Source organism: Archocentrus centrarchus, unplaced genomic scaffold, assembly GCF_007364275.1.
Source record: "Archocentrus centrarchus isolate MPI-CPG fArcCen1 unplaced genomic scaffold, fArcCen1 scaffold_24_ctg1, whole genome shotgun sequence".
Taxonomy (NCBI): domain Eukaryota; kingdom Metazoa; phylum Chordata; class Actinopteri; order Cichliformes; family Cichlidae; genus Archocentrus; species Archocentrus centrarchus.
The window spans coordinates 5161649-5179055 of record NW_022060254.1 but is presented as its reverse complement, the minus strand read 5'-3'; the positions used below and the strand labels follow the sequence as shown (position 1 = coordinate 5179055).

The 17407-nt window shown below is 44.6% G+C and overlaps 2 protein-coding genes and 1 long non-coding RNA gene across 3 annotated transcripts in view; 1 reads left to right on the top strand and 2 right to left on the bottom strand.

The window, feature by feature from the left end:
* LOC115775636 (NLR family CARD domain-containing protein 3-like) overlaps positions 1-17407 on the top strand; it is an 866494-nt gene that overhangs the window by 504954 nt on the left and 344133 nt on the right. The window lies entirely within an intron of this gene.
* LOC115775788 (uncharacterized) lies at positions 34-7121 on the bottom strand. Its single transcript, XM_030723323.1, has 4 exons — positions 6685-7121; positions 5853-6005; positions 1623-1715; positions 34-348 (listed from the first exon to the last, which is right to left on the bottom strand). Exons 1-4 carry the CDS (start codon positions 7036-7038, stop codon positions 199-201), a joined length of 750 nt encoding a protein of 249 aa, XP_030579183.1. The 5' UTR covers positions 7039-7121; the 3' UTR covers positions 34-198.
* LOC115775794 (uncharacterized) lies at positions 7583-10555 on the bottom strand. Its single transcript, XR_004019387.1, has 3 exons — positions 10476-10555; positions 9044-9120; positions 7583-7685 (listed from the first exon to the last, which is right to left on the bottom strand). It is a non-coding gene; the product is annotated as an uncharacterized LOC115775794 (long non-coding RNA).

The window sequence follows — 17407 nt, the reverse complement described above, 5'->3', positions numbered from 1 at the left end:
TTCACTGACAACACACAAGACATTTCTTTACATCGCAAGCTGGTTTTTCAATGTTTGTAACTTTGGTTTTAGTTCAACGTGGCCCAGCTCAAGAAATACCTGTTGGATGAACTGGAACGTGAACTTCATAGAAATGGGGTAACTGAGATGCATTGCATATGCAAGTCCAAAGAGAAGACACATAGCTTTTGGCAGGTCTTAAATGTTGTCCATCACCACTTCTCCCTCAATGACAATTTTTAGTGAGGCTGGACTGAGATGCAGGGAGGATGAGGGCACAGCACCTTCAGGTTCAACGAGGAGGATCCCAATGTCAATGTTGCGGAAAGAGTCATCATCATCTGAGTCCTTTATAAATGACAAGAGCACAACAGTGATATTTCAGTGACCATCAATAATTGATAAAAAAAATAACTTCCACAATCAAATTGAAATTTCTGTCATATCTGTTTTATCATGCTATGCAGCCCTAGTTTCCTAGTGTAAATGTTGAATGAGTTGGAGCTCCACAAAAGAACATCTATCCAGCATCTTCATGTGCTAGTGCTAAGTGGAACAATACCTTATCCTTTGAATTGTTTAAAACTATGCTCACAAGTTTTCTTCAATCACTGGAACTGCCATCTGTTTTCCCACGCCTGTCTGTCTATGCCCAAATCCTGACATGAACCCAACACAGCATAGCATAAGATATAAATTAAGATTAAAAAAAAAAAAACCCAAACTATCCCTTTAAAGTGGGTTGCATGAGGTGCTTACAGATGGTCAGCATATTTACCTACAGTAGATGGTGGTCAGCCTTTCCCCACTTTGGAGAAGCAGCAGGTGGATCAGTGTAGGTAGATAAGCAATGTACTGCTGCAACTTGTATTTTTAGATAAGTCAAAAAATTTATATCAGTTTTAGTGGACGCATACTATTTTCAGCATCTCAAACTGCTGTCCAACGGACCTATCTGACTAGAAAATTAAGTTACAGCACTCTCTTCATGCCAACCAAATGCCATAAGAAAAATTAGTAATTTTACCTCACAGAACACAAGAGTTGTTAGTCTAGAATGTCCTTGATCCTTAAATGTGTGCTACTGTGTGATTTTAGTGAATCCAAACCAATCAAATAATAACACAATCGAACAGACTGAGGCAGCAGTAGAAGAGCCGTTCCTCTGTTCAGCAAAGTAAACAGATTTTGTCTATGAAGTTTGGCAGGAGAAATCTTTATACAACTTATATAAAAGTAATTTTATGTCAGAAGTCTGACTAACAGTAAGGTAATGCAGTGAAAATATTCTATGTATAGTGTACATTTCACTGATCTAGATGTTTTAGGTGGCTAAAATAATGTTGTTAGAAACACTGATCACAGCAGTATATTGCTTAGTTTCCTACACCAGTACCTCTGCTGCTTCTCCAAACCGGGGCCATGTCAAATGGCACTTAATTCAAGTAATACACTGACTTTGGATAAATAGGTCATACAACACAGCTGCAAAACATTATTGCAAAGTAAATATTAAAGAATTTAAAGTATTTCACAGACCCATGAGAACCATGTATAAGAGTGAAAATTCAAGATTGAGTTGTTATTGTTCCTTTAGGTAGTCTTTAAGTAAAATTACTTACAAAGGCTGGTTTGTAGAAGTCTGTGGGGTTGTCACCAAGGATAACAGGAAGTCCTCTGAGCACCAGTGTTCGAATATCAGTTGGCTCTGCAGTCTTTTGGGCAGTAAAATGACAAAAAAGTAACTAAGCACAATTGATTGTATCAAAAAATATAAAGTCCCCACATCTTCTTAAGCATCGTTATTACGAATGTACAATATATCGGCATTAACATCGGTATCAGCCAATAGTCATTTGTTAACATGTGAGTATTGGTCCGATAAATAAAACTGGGCCAATATTAACAACCCATATCTATTTCCATCTTCTTGTCATTTGATTCCGGACGGGCAGGGGAGGAGGTTGGTCATGTGGTATTTGTTTGGTCATGTGACAGCGATGCAGCGCAAGATTGTGAGGAGTTCATCTGAAGCAGAGAATCAATGTCAGCTGTGGGATTGTTTTGTTTTTTCCAAGGTGTCGAAAGGGTAGTGAAATATATATATTGTATACATTATCAGTTATCTGCCATAACAGCAATATTAATATCGGGTATCAATGTTATCCCACATTTTAATATGTGCATCCCTAATGGTAATCAAGGACTTTTGAAGGCACATTCCCTAAAATTTAAGAAATACATGGCTCATGGTTAATTAACCCATCCATCAATCCATTTTCTTCCACTTATCCGGGGCCGGGTCGCGGGGGCAGGAGCCTAAGCAGAGAAGCCCAGGCTTCCCTCTCCCCAGCCACCTCCTCTAGCTCATCTGTGGGGACCCCAAGATGTTCCCAGGCCAGCCGAGAGATATAATCTCTCCAGCGTGTCCTGGGTCTGCCGCGGGGCCTCCTCCCGGTGGGACATGCCCGGAACACCTCACCCAAGAGGCGGCCAGGAGGCATCCTAATCAGATGCCCGAGCCACCTCAACTGGCTCCTTTTGATGTGGAGAAGCAGCGGCTCTACTCTGAGCCCCTCCCGGATAGCTGCACTCCTCACCCTTTCTCTAAGGGAGAGACCAGCCACCCTTCGAAGGAAACTCATTTCTGCCGCTTGTATTCGCGATCTTATTCTTTCGGTCACTACCCAAAGCTCGTGACCATAGGTGAGGGTAGCGATGTAGATCGACCAGTAAATCGAGAGCTTCGCTTTTACACTAAGCTCCCTCTTCACCACGACAGACCGGTGCAGCGTCCGCATCACTGCAGATGCAGCCCCGATCCATCTGTCGATCTCACGCTCCCTTCTCCCGTCACTCGTGAACAAGACCCCAAGATACTTGAACTCCTCCACTTGGGGCAAGAACTCGTTCCTGAGCCGGAGAGGGCACTCCACCCTTTTCCGGCTGAGGACCATGGCGTCAGACTTAGAGGTGCTGATTCTCATGCCGGCCGCTTCACACTCGGCTGCGAACCGTTCCACTGCGAGCTGGAGGCCACCCCCTGATGAAGCCAACAGGACCGGATCATCTGCAAAGAGCAGAGATGAGACTCTGAGGCCACCAAGGAAGAAGCCTTCCGCCACCTGGCTACGCCTAGAAATTCTGTCCATAAAAGTTATGAACAGAATCAGTGACAAAGGGCAGCCCTGGCGGAGTCCAACATCCACAGGAAACGAATCCGACTTATTACCGGCTATACGGACCAAGCTCTCACTGCGGTTGTACAGAGACTGAATGGCCCGCAACAACGGGCCAGACACCCCATACTCCCGCAGGACCTCCCAGAGGATACCCCGAGGGACACGGTCGAATGCCTTCTCCAAGTCCACAAAGCACATGTAGACTGGTTGGGCAAACTCCCATGCGCACTTGAATATCCTTGAGAAGATAAAGAGCTGGTCCAGCGTTCCACGACCAGGACGAAAACCGCATTGTTCCTCTTGGATCCGAGGTTCGACTAAGAGACGGACCCTCCTTTTACAGCACCCTGGCATAGACCTTACCGGGGAGGCTGAGGAGTGTGATCCCTCGAAAGTTGGAGCACACCCTCTGGTCTCCCTTCTTAAAGATGGGGACCACCACCCCGGTCTGCCAATCCAGTGGCACTGCCCCAGATCTCCACGCGATATTGCAGAGGCGTGTCAACCAAGACAGCCCTACAACATCCAGAGCCTTCAGGAACTCAGGGCGAATCTCATCCACCCCAGGGGCCCTGCCACCAAGGAGTTGTTTAACTGCCTCAGTGACCTCACCCCCGGTGAGGGCCAGGTCATCCCCCTCGTCCCCAGACTCTGCTTCCACTACAGAAGGCGTGTCAGTGGGATTCAGGAGGTCCTCGAAGTATTCCTTCCACCGCCCGACTATAGCCTCAGTTGAGGTCAGCAGCCCCCCACCCGCACTATAAACCGTGTGAGTGGAGCACTGCTTTCCCCTCCTGAGTCGCCTGACGGTTTGCCAGAATCGCTTCGATGCCGTCCGAAAGTCTTGTTCCATAGCCTCACCGAACTCCTCCCACACCCGAGTTTTTGCGTCGGCCACTGCCCGAGCTGCGTTCCGCTTGGCCTGTCGATACCTGTCAGCTGCCTCCGGAGTCCCACAGGCTAACCAAGCCTGATAGGACTCTTTCTTCAGCTTGATGGCTCCCTTCACCTCCGGTGACCACCATCTGGTTCGGGGGTTACCACCACGACAGGCACCAACCACCTTGCAGCCACAGCTCTGAGCAGCAGCCTCAACAATGGAGGTGCGGAACAAGGTCCATTCGGACTCAATGTCCTCAGCCTCCCTCGGAATGCTGTTGAAGTTCTGCCGGAGGTGGGAGTTGAAGATCTCCCGGACTGGGGCTTCTGCCAGGCGTTCCCAGCACACCCTCACAATACGTTTAGGTGTGCCAGGTCTGTCCAGCATCATCCCCCGCCACCTGATCCAACTCACCACCAGGTGGTGATCAGTTGACAGCTCAGCTCCTCTCTTCACCCGAGTGTCCAAAACATACGGCCGCAGATCTGATGATACGATTACAAAATCGATCATCGACCTGCGACCTAGGGTGTCCTGGTGCCATGTGCACTTATGGACATCCTTATGTTCAAACATGGTGTTTGTTATGGACAAACTGTGGTTTGCACAGAAGTCCAATAACAAGACACCATTCGGGTTCAGATCGGGCAGGCCATTCCTCCCAATCACGCCCCTCCAGGTCTCACTGTCATTGCCCACGTGAGCGTTGAAGTCTCCCAGCAAGACTATGGAGTCACCAGATGGAGCACTCTCCAGCACCCCGCCCAGTGACTCCAAAAAGGGTGGGTACTCTGAACTGTCATTCGGCGCATAAGCGCAAACAACAGTCAGGACCCGTTCCCCGGCCCGAAGGCGCAGGGAAACAACCCTCTCGTCCACCGGTGAAAACTCCGACGTACAGGCAGCAAGCCGGGGGGATACAAGGATACCCACTCCAGCTCGCCGCCTCTCACTGAGGGCAACTCCAGACTGGAACAGAGTCCAGCCCTTCTCCAGGAGACTGGTTCCAGAGCCCAGGCCATGCGTTGAGGTGAGCCCAACTATATCTAGCTGGTATCTCTCAACCTCACGCACTAGCTCAGGCTCCTTCCCCACCAGAGAGGTGACATTCCATGTCTCAATAGCCAGTCTTGATAGCCGGGGATCGGTCCGCAAGGGCCTCCGCCCTCGGCCATCGCCCGACACACACTGCACCCGACCCCTACGACACCTCCTGCGGGTGGTGGGCCTACAGGAGGGCGGGCCCATGTAACCTCTTCGGGCTGCGCCCGGCCGAGCACCACGGGCTAATGCCCGGCCACCAGACGCTCTCCCTCGAGCTCCCTCCCCAGGCCTGGCTCCAGGGTGGGGCCCCGGTAACCCTATCCTGGGCAGGGTAAACTGTTCCCTTGCTTTTATAGACATAGGGGTCTTCTGAACCGCTCTTTGTCTGGACCCTCACCCAGGACCAATTTGCCATGGGAGACCCTACCAGGGGGACAAGCCCCCAGGCAACATAGGTCCTAGGATCACTGGGACACACAAACCCCTCCACCACGATAAGGTGGCGATTCACGGAGGAGTTAATTAACCCACTGTTACAAAACTGAGAAGAACTAGCAGGTTTTACTGAAGTTCTCTGAAAGTTTTAGTGAAGTTCAGAAACTCAGCCTTGTTTTTCCATCCCTAAATTCAAAATCTTTTAATCATTTCAACAATCTATGGGAAGCATGAAAATAAATACAGTTGGACTTAAAGCCAAGTCATTACATGAGCTGTTGCACACAATGCAAGTGCATAATAGGACCAACCTTTGTTTGTTGGGAAAGCTGTGTCAACATTTGGCCAATGTTCCCTCTCTTGGATCGAAAAATCTCGATAAGACGAGGACTGTGCCGATCAATGCTCTCATAGAATTCCTGTTTGAGATTCTTGCCAACAATCCTGTTGAACTCCATGCATACCTGCAAAATACAGAAAATGCTCCAATATTACATCTTTACAGCTAATAACTGAAGGTGGAAGCACCAGAGTGAGGCCAGCAATAAAAATTGCACAGGTGTGGACATGGTCAGCTGTAAAACACAAAGCCCCCTTCAACTCACTCACTTAACACTTTAAATTTGGGGATATTTCAGTTATTCTAGTCAAACTTCTTTAACAAAAACTTTGTACCGCACACAACACAGGAGTTGCTTTTCTACTGCCCTGATTGTTTGTCGTATTGTGTTACTTTTGTGTAGCAGACCATTGCTACATATAAACAGACTATTAATATTTTGTGTCAAATTATATATTTTTGTTGGCAAGTAACCTTTTAATAAGCAGGATAGCGTACCGTGAATAGGGAATTAATAGATGATAAACCTCTTCAGAATAATCTGAAATCAGAGTTCTGCATCAGGGTGTTGATTTCACAATAACGACCAACTCAATATACAATATTCCTTACCAAAAAAAGATAAAGGCAGCTGTAGATAGCAACTCCCATGTCCTGCATGGTAAAATTACTTTTTTTTGCTGACAGTGGCAATGGCTAACAGATAAATATTTTTAGGTTTTATAAAGGCAGTTTCCTAAGAGAAACACAGACACATATTAAAAAAAAAAAGTTCTCATTATCTTATTCATGAATGAACTAACCTGATCTTCTGTGAAAAGAGCAAGCCAACGTTCCACCATCTCACATATGGCAGGTTCTGACTCCACCACCTCTTTTCTTCTCAATGCAAACGTAAGATCCATCTTCTCTTTCACAAGCTGTCCATTTGGTGTTCTCTTCTGCATTTCATTAACCAAGTCTTTGCGGGCACCCTCAAGGGCTACCTGATTAAATCCCTCTGGAAAGTTGGGTAAGAAGTTGATCTCGCCTTTCTTTGCCTTCTTGATGTTCTTGTTGGCTGGTTCTCCTTCAGTTGAATGCCCTCCTCGTTTCCCTGCATTTACTGCTACATCAAGGCACCCTGATCTTCTGCGCTTTGTTCTGTAATTAGCCATTTTAAATTTTAGACTATTTTTCCAGCCGCTACAGCGACTGGTTGTGCCTCGCTCCTGGTTGAGCCTCGCTCCTGGAGAGAGGGGTGCTTGCTTATGAGGGCTTGTGCAACACTTTCAAACTGAGCATTATTTGGGTATGCTGTGTAACTATACATGCTCTCTGCCAATCTTTCAAGAATCTCATGTTTCAGCTCTTTTGTTACTTTCAGGTGCGTACCATCACGAAGAAACTGAAGATCTGCTTGCCTAAGTCTATATGCTACATCAACAGAAAAATCTGGGATATCAAAACAATCTGGCCACTGTTTCTGTCGCTCCTGCGAGGATGTAGAGAGGATCTCTGTATCTGCTACACTGGGTGTGCCACTCAAGATTTCTTCAGATGTTGAGACAGATACCAACTCAAGTAGAGGGATGACCTTGATTGTTGGTTTTTCAGGAAGATCTTCAATATCTGTCAGATTGCACACTTCATAATTGAATTCAGGATCTTGGTACTGGAGACTGAAGTTGAAATTAAGTCCCAGTGATTCTTTAAGCTTCCCTATCAAATCCTCCACTGTAGTAGGTCTTGTATTCAGAACAACCTTTCTTATATCTGTCTCTGTGAAAATTACTCTCAAGGTCATCTTCTGGTGTGCTGCCATCTTGGAAATAAAAAAAATAGCTTATTAGAAATATATACACAAAGACATAGATATTCAGTTTAACATAAGGCTTATCAAAAAAGATACAAAATTACCAATTAGGCTTATATTTAGACTCTATCGAGAGCAATGCTAGTACTGACAACACTTGTGGTTTCTCAACACAGAATATAGCGAGTGAGTGTCACTGCTGAATTTTCTCCAAATCTGTATGCTGACAGAGGGAAAACATCATTCAGCTCTTTTAGTTCCACCACACACAAAGAGGGATTTGAGCTGCCACAGAGTTCAAATGATCTGAAATGTTCATGGTACCATGCCATCATTGTATTGCACACAAACAAGATCTCTGTGTTTATTGCCACAATCTGCTTGATCTGTTAGAAATTTGGGAGGCCTGAACATGAACCAACAGAGAGTATCATATCAGCACAATATCTAATTCCATCTACAGAGACTGATGATGCAACCAGAACCTTTGTAAGCTGGGGTACTCTCTTGCAGAAAACTTGTTGGACATTCTCGGGGAAAGATGTGATCAGTGCTGTGGTAACTTTGTCCAGCTCAACTGAGGGCTTGAAAAACGAACTTGTGTCCAAACAGTAAGCCATCATTTTCTGATGCTTTACAGCCAGTGTAAGTGCCACATGTCTGAAGTTGTGTGCATTACGAATGACCCGCTTGAAGAATTTATGTTTTCCCTCGAAACGCATTGTCCAGACATCTGACAGTGGGCCAAATGCCTTAATCATCTCAGGATAATGCTCAATGAAGTGGTGTTTTGGACGCAATTTGAAATTTGGGAATGTAGTTTGCAACAGTTCTCTGTGTTCTGACACTTTGCAGTCAAAGAAATGTATAGACTCTTCAGTGTGCCTTGTTGCTACAGCCAATTCAACAATATCTTTAAGGAGCATCAGAACGTTCCAGGCATCGTCCCCTTCAGGCACTTTATGGCCAATGAGAAGTGGGAGCAACCTGATTAGAGCCCAGTTCTCATGGCCATTTCCACCTATGGTCCCTTTGGTAGAGAAGCCTTGGGCAATAGGCTGAGGCTGGTCAGTTTTGTCATGAAAAGCATATGCAAAAGATTTGATAGCATGGTTCAGTGTTTCTAATGGGAAATATTTCTTAGAAATCAGTTCTGAAATGCAGAGTGATAACTCAACAGGAACAACCCCTTCAAAAAGGTTGTGTAGGATGTCAGGGGGATAGCCACGAACAACATGAAAGTGCTCCAGACTGTCAGTTAGTACACATCGTCCCTTTACACCATACTGTTTTGCCAAAGTGGGATCCTGCTGTACCTGTTTGTTGTGAATGTCTGCAGTTCGGGGTTCAAAAGAGCCTGAGCTTACCTCCTTGTCTTGGATCTCACTCCTCGTTGCCATGCAGAACCTGCAGAACTTGTCCACTCCAAAGCTCTCAAAGAATCCTGCAAAAGAATGAGCAGCCACGTTATCAGCAGCCACATACAACACTGCGCCTTTGACACATGCTCCCAACTTCTCAACATTTAGGCCATCTTGCTCCAAAGAAACCAGATCCTGGATCAGAGGATGAAGAATTTTAGCATAGCCATATTCTTTTACATCAGAGGCTTTACATAAAAGTGCAAGTTGAATGGACTGGAGTGTGGACCTATATTTTGATGGCACATTGGCAAGCACCCAATACACTGCACTCATTTTATGTTTCTTCTTAGATGTCCCTAATGGATTGGACACTTCAAAATCATCTGTGTAAAGTCCAACAGCGATTCTGAATTCCTCGCTGTTAAGGAGGCCGTTTTCTTTACAGTACAAACCATCTCTGTATGTACTGTACTCATGTGGCACATGTTTTTGTACTGGAAGAGCTTTATCTAAAATGTCTGCCCTGTTCAACCTTTTCTGTAACATGGCATTTATAGGAACATATACAGCACTGGATTTCTTTTCCCTGGCAATAAAGTACTCAACTGGCATAACCACATCAAAGTTTTTGTTTACATATGCTGCTCTTCTTTTAGAGGTTGATAAGGAGCCACCCTTGCCACAATACTTTAGTATGATATTGCTCTCTGAGGCAGCCCTGACTACCTGTTTCACAGTTGAATCATCTACATCTGTGTGTAGCTTCAAAATGTCCTTGACTGAATTGTGCAGCAGTGGTTGGGACAGTTCACTTAAATGTAGGAGCTGTTGTATAACTTCATCGATAGAACTTTGTGGAATGTGGAGGATGGTTTGCATCTTTAAAAAAAGAGCAGCTAGGTTGTGCTCCAACTGTTTCCCAAGATCATGATGCTCTTCATTGCTGGACTCTTCGCTGCCTTCTAAATCAACAGTGTTGTTTGGGGACCCAGGTTCCTCTTCTGTCACTTCATTGGTTTCACTACCAGACACTATTTCTGGTTTGAACATCTTCCAATTGCCTGTTCTGTGCTGTTTACTTCTGTGTGCATTGAATGCGGAGTACACAGTAGTATGAAAGTTACACCCATTATATGGACAGTGGACTCTGTGATTAACTTTTAAATGTGTACTCCGCAAGTGAGTGACAAAACTGCCTCTGTGCAAGCAGCAGAAAAATCACAGGACTGACAGTGAAAGGTCAGCGTTTCACACAGTTGTGCATCTTGGTCTTTCTGGTGAATTTTGGATAAGTGGACCCTAAGTGCACTGATGGACTTAAATATGCATAAACACTCTTGGTGTAAGCAAGGAAATGGTACAGTTCTGGTGTAGCTTCCATGTTTTAGCCTGTAATGTTTTAAGAGGTAACCCCTTTTCTCTGATGTAAACTCACAGTATTTGCACTTCCACTGCATCTTCACCCGGACCTTTAAGAACAAAAAATAATAAAAATTTTAGCACACTTGTCCACAACCATGTCATCAGCGATCAAGGAAATATGGTACTTTGAAATACTGTCTCCCTTTGAAATTTCTGTTCTCAGCCTGAAAATTTTGTTTTCCCGTTTCACATTAGAGTTAAAATATTGCCGAATGAGTTAGGCTTACCCTTCTGTCTGCAGACAATGGACAGGTTTAATAACGTTTCTAACTTGTTGTCAGTTCGGTATTTTAAGAGTCTGGAGATCAGAGGTGGAGAAGAACAACTGGCGATAACCTCAGCTTCAGCTCTTTAGTCATACAAGATTTCAACCTTTGTGTCCGACCATTACATTTCAGTACATACGAAACCGTATAGAAAAAAACGTGGACTATGTTAACACAAGCACATGCTGTTACGAACGATGTGAAACACTAAGCTAACGATAGCATTTAGCTGTCTTGACACTACTGGAGCGGCTTTTTCGATTAAAAAAAAATTACCCTCAGAGACAGGATACACTCGGCTTAAACTTGGTGTAATAAAGGTTTATTTCAGCAAACTACATCTTTCCTAAAGTAACTGTCCGTTATAAACTGAGACTCGTCAGTACGCTAACACTAAGCCAATGCTAACATTCGCGCTCGCCACTCCACTAGCGATATTTAACTTCGATTCCAAAACCCCTCACTTTACCTTTACAAAGTGTTGATAATGGTGGCGGTAGGCTGTAACTATAATTTTCAGTTTTATCTGCACATGGAACTCAGCTATCTTTTAAGCAAAGAAATAGCTAGAATTATTTAAAATAGTTATTCTTCACACTTACCAGTCAGGAGCCGTTGAACTTGCCACGGTGCATGTTGCAGCAGGACTGAGTTTGAATATGCCCCGCCCCTTCACTTCAAAAACATAATATCTTTAGTAATCTCTGCTTAACAAGTTCATTACACTCTATATTTGTGTAGAAAAGTACAGTTAACTGATTTGATTTAGTAATGGGACAACATTTTTACCAAACACGAAAGAATAAGTAATGATTACTAAAACGTTTCATTACAATTAATATCTGGGTTAAGAGTGCATCTAGTGCTCCATTAGATTTACTGCAAACTACTTCAGACCTTCAGCTTTTCACTGCCAATATAATAAAGTTGTTTTCATATCAAACAGATTGTCGGTCATTGTTTAAAGTGCTGTTGAGCAATAGTTCTCCAGGTTTTCTGAAGCTCTTTAAAATGTTTCCTTTCACATCGGCTGCTTTTTCACTCGTCTTCAGTCCAGACCTTCACCATTTTCACATCATCTTTGTTTCTTAAGGCTCTTAACACTGACCCATGAATCATTCAAGCATTAATAAGGCTCCTAACTTAAGGCAGAACCAGTGTTGTGTCCACACATAACAGATAACACAGCAAAGAAGCTGTTTTTGCTCCAAGGTGATTCCCAAAGAGGCCTCAGCCAGAAACTCAGCATATCTCAGCACAGTGTGCAGCGTGTCCTTAAAAACTGAGGAAACTGGACAAGTGGAGGACGAAGGAAAAAGGAGCCTAAAAAACTCTCGACAGCAGATGAAGAGGATCTGAAAGACACGTCCTTAAGAAAGAAGTGAAATTCCAGGAGAACATGAGCCAGGAGCTCATTGGATCATCTCCTGTTCCTGAAGCCTCCTCAGAAATGGTCTGAGTGGAGGCCTTTCTTAAAGAAGGGAAACAGGGAGGAAAAGCTGAGCTCTGCCAAATGAACAAGAACTGGGCTGAAGATCAGTGGAACAGGTCTGATGGAGCCATGGATCCAGATTTGGAGTTTTGGCTTCAATATGAACTAAAGAGAGGCAACAACAGTGTCTACAGCCTCATTACAATCACACAAACTCTGTTTGTGGCACACAAACTTCATTTCCATGGATATTTGCACATTTGAATCATATCTGCTCCTAGTTTCCATTTTCCTAGAAGAATAGAAAGAAATGAAGGGTGGCTCAGGACTTTTGCACAGTGCTGTATTTCTACATTTGCTGACGTTTAGTTTTTAAATCTAATCCTCCCGCTATGATCTGAATGTGCTCCTTAAATAGTAGTAGTAGCAGTGTAATTATTAACACAAAGATTATTGTGACTGAGTGGATGTGAGTGTGTGTAAATGTTGTGTGGTTGCATTTGTAAAGCAAAGTGATTTGAAGGCTTTGTGGTCACACTGAGACATTTTGCTGTCGTCCATCATGAGTGGGCCTGTTAGTGGAGTAGATAAGGGCCCCGTGATCCCTGACTCTGCTCATCTGTCTAACAAAGGTGCAAATGTACACGAGTCTTTGTTCACCTTTTAGCAACACAACTTTGTTTGAGTCACAGCCACAAGTTTGGTTGTTGAGACGCACAAAAAGTCTTTGGACATTCCTTCTCTCTGAGCTGTTTTTCCTGAAGCGTGTCCGAGCAGTTTGGCTCTAAAAAGCAGCAACAGGATCTAAAGTGAAGCAGCTGCATCATTAATGCACTGCTGCTAAAGGCAGAGCCATGAAGGGACACACTCACCTTAGAGTGACACTCACACACATCAAAGGTCATGTTGGATTGTGTGTCTGTCAGAGTGTCACACAGATTAAGAGGAGTGTATCTGACACGCAGTCAAATAGTCAAAGCAGTCTCTGTTTGTGTGTTCATGGACACAACCTGTAGCGTCCCTTCAATGAGCCGATGGAACAAACTGCAGCTGATTATTTCCCACACAGCAGACTGCATTTATTTCAGCTCACAGCTGCAACACAAATTTACATTCATGCATTTTCACCAAGCTAAATATCCAAGTTCATCTCTGAGAAACTAAAGTAGTCATTTATTCAGCTGCAGCTTTGGAGGAGTGCACGTTGCACCTGTCTGAGCAGCGTCCAACCAAACTACCTGTTAGTAACACCTGGGGTGGAAGAACTGGTCTGGTTCACTGTGGTTGGTGTTCATATGAAGCTCAAACAGAATCAGGAAACCAAGAAAACTGTTTGGTTTTTGTGCTGAAAATGACATTTGCACAGTTACATGGTCATTAGCAGTGGGTGTAGCAGGGAGAGTTAGCTCAGAGTCTGAGGAGCGCCGGGGAGCAGGAGCCTGGACATCAGGAGCCTGGACATCAGGGCTGTGTTCATGGAGACAGACGGTTACACCTGAGGGTCACACCTGGGTACGTAGGCTGGATCACCTGAGCGGGCCACTGGCACTGTGCTGGAGGCTAGAAGACGAGGAAGTCCCAGACATCCTCCTCCATCCCCTCTTTGTCCACCTCTGGGCTCAGGCATGCTCCATCTAAACAGAGGACAGGAACATGAGCGGGTACTGCAGCAACACTTCAAGATCAGTGAGAAGAGAAAGCTGCTGAAGTTAGGAGACATTAACTGAAGAAGAAACAGCCTTTAGTGTCCCACAGAGGGGAAATTTGGGTGTAACAGCAGCCGCAGTTATTATAAATATAAATATAATAATTTACACTATTAAGAAAAGAATATATATATATATATATATATATAAAATCAACAAACAAGATTAACCTTAATACTACTAATAATAACAATACTACTACTACTAATAATAATACACTATATACAATGTACATGATGTGCCTGTGTGTTGAACCTTAACCGGCCGGACTATTTACAGTATATTATATATTATCCTACATTGTGTAGGTTATTGTGGTTTTTGTTGGGAGCAGTGATGGTTATAAAGTCTTACAGCTGCTGGGAGGAAGGATCTGCGGTAACGCTCCTTTGTGCATTTAGGATGCAGCAGTCTCTCACTGAAGGAGCTCTCCAGCTCGGCAACAGCTTCATGCATGGGATGGGAGACTTTGTCCATCAGTGATGTTATTTTGGTCAGAGTCCTTCTGTCTCCCACCACCTGCACTGAGTCGAGAGGACATCCTAGGACAGAGCTGGCTTTCCTGATGAGCTTGTCTATCCTCTTCCTCTCAGCTGTAGACAAGCTGCTGCTCCAACATACTGCTGCATAGAAGATGGCTGATGCCACTACAGAGTCATAGAAGGTCTTCAGGAGTGCCCCCTGCACTCCAAAAGACCTCAGCCTTCTCAGCAGGTAGAGTCTGCTCTGGCCCTTCCTGTATAGCGCATTAGTGTTATGAGTCCAGTCCAGTTTATTGTTCAGATGAACACCCAGGTACTTATAAGAGTCCACTATCTCAATGTCCACTCCCTGGATGTTCACCGGTGTCCGTGTGTTGGGTCTGTGCCTGTGGAAATCCACCACCAGCTCCTTGGTTTTAGCGGCGTTGATCAGGAGGTGGTTCCGCTGGCACCAGCCCACAAAGTCCTGAGTCCACTGTCTGTACTCTGAGTCATCCTCACCTGTGATGAGGCCAACTATGGCAGAGTCGTCAGAGAACTTCTGCAGATGGCAGCGTGGGGAGTTGATGGAGAAGTCTGCAGTGTAGAGGGTGAAGAGGAACGGTGCCAGCACACTTCCCTGTGGGGCCCCCGTACTGCAGACCAGCCTGTCAGAGACAAAGCCCTGTGTCCTCACGTACTGTGGGCGGTCAGTGAGGTAGTCCAGTATCCACTCGGAGATGTGGTGGTCCACTCCTGACAGTTCCAGCTTGTCTCTCAGAAGTCCTGGCTGGATGGTGTTAAAAGCACTGGAGAAATCAAAGAACATGATCCTCACAGTGCTTCCAGGCTTCTCCAGGTGGGTCAGAGCTCGGTGCAGGAGGTAGATGATGGCGTCATCCACCCCGATGCCAGGCCGGTAGGCGAACTGCAGCGGGTCCAACGAAGACGACACCATGAGGCGTAGATGGTTGAGGACCAGCCTCTCGAGGGTCTTCATTAGATGCAATGTCAGGGCTACCGGCCTGTAGCTGCTAAGATCCTTTGGATGTTTGGTCTTTGGTACCGGTACCACACAGGAGGTCTTCCACAGTTGTGGTACTTTCCCCAGCTTCAGGCTCAGGTTGAACATGTATCCCATGATGCCACACAGTTGATCTGCGCAGCACCTCAGGAGCCTGGAGCTGATGCCGTCTGGACCAGCAACTGATGCTCCAAGTGAAGCCTCTTTGTTTCCTGTAAAGCAGCTGAAAGCTGTGATGCACAGAGAGTGTTCTGCTCCAGTTATCCAGATAGAATTTATCTTTGCAAACACAATGAAGTCTGGTTCCAACTGTAAATCTGTTTGTTTTCACAGAATTACACAAATAAAAAATGTCTGACACGTCCTTTGGTTTAGCTTTGAGAGTAACACAGGGAGGGAATGGCAGGCAGTGGACCAATTTTCCTGAGTCCATTTTCCTGAGTATTGTTGCTGACCATGTTCATCCCTTTATGATCACAGCGTACCATCTTCTGATGCTGCTTCCAGCAGGATAACACACCGTGTCACAAAGCTCAGATCATCTCAAACTGCTTTACTGAACCTGACTCTGAGTTCACTGCAGTCAAACGGCCTCCACAGTCACCAGATCTCAATCCAACAGAGCACCTTTGGGATGTGGAGGAACGGCAGTCTCATCATGGATACACAGCCAACAAATCTGCAGCAACTGTGTGATGCTGTCAATATGGACCAAAATCTGTGAGGACCTAATAAAGTGGCAGTCAGTGCAGATTAAAGAGAAGCTGATAACAAAGAAACAACTCTGAGCAAGTAAAACCAAAACCAGCATTAAAACCACAACTTTAACAAATTATTTAATGGACACGTATCATCCAAGATCCACTTTTTTAGCCCTTAAATACATTTTGTTGCGTACTTTCAGTGTGTAGCACTACAGGAAATTGAAATGCATTCTATTCCGGTGCTGCGTAGATATCTTTATATTCTTTATGGGTCATATTTTTCAGGTTGTTCAGTTTTCTCTAGTCCCTGTGATGTTTTCTGTCCTGTAATGTCAGCATTTGCTGTGGAACTGCTAAACAAGGGGATGGACATCCGGCTTACCGAATTCATGACTCCACAATTTTTTTCTTTGTAATCCAAGTTCAGTTATGCCAAAGTTCAAAGTAGACAAGTCAAAATGTTCAGTTGTTGGGTGTATTGACCCACACGATTCCTGACATGAATCTCCAATTCTCCAGTTTCCTCCCACAGTCCAACGACATGCACTTAGTGGGGTTAGGTTAACTGGAAACTGTAAAGTGCCCATAGGTGTGAATGAGAGTGTGGATGGTTGTCTGTCTCTGTGTTGGCCCTGCAACAGACTGGCGACCTGTACAGGGTGTACCCTGCCTCTCGCCCAGTGTTAGCTGGGATAGGCTCCAGCCCCCCGCGACCCTGAACAAGATAAGTGGAAGTGAATGGATGGATGGATAATGGCTCCATCATGTCTGGCTGAACTCCTAACACCTTATGACCCCTCAGGGTCACTGAGATTTAAAAAACGGGGGGGGGGCTTTCTCAGCCACGACCCCTAAACTGTGGAATAAGCTGCGCCCTCATGTTAGGGCAGCTTCACTCTGCATGTTTTTAAAGTTCGCATTAAAACCCATTTTTATTCTTTGGCTTTAAGCTGCAGTGAGAACTGTTTGAAGCTTTTATTTTATCTTTGATATTTTTGTGAGTTCTTACATATATTTATTGCAGTGTGTGTTATATTTATTGTATTGTGTTATCCTGTTTTCATGTCCATCACTTTGGTCAAGCTTATTGTTTTAAATGTGATTTATAAATAAATTTGGATTGATAGTGACATCATGGTTCAAACAATTCATTATTAAACTGTTTCTTTAACATTTTTAAATATTTTTATTTAACTTTTGCAGGATTTGCAACACAAACAATAAAACAGCAACAACATGAGGATAAAACAGATTCAGTACAAACTAACATGTAAGATAAGAACTGATTTTTAATCTGACTGCTGGAGAAAAGCTAATCACTAACACGAACTCTAACAGCTAAAACACTTTAA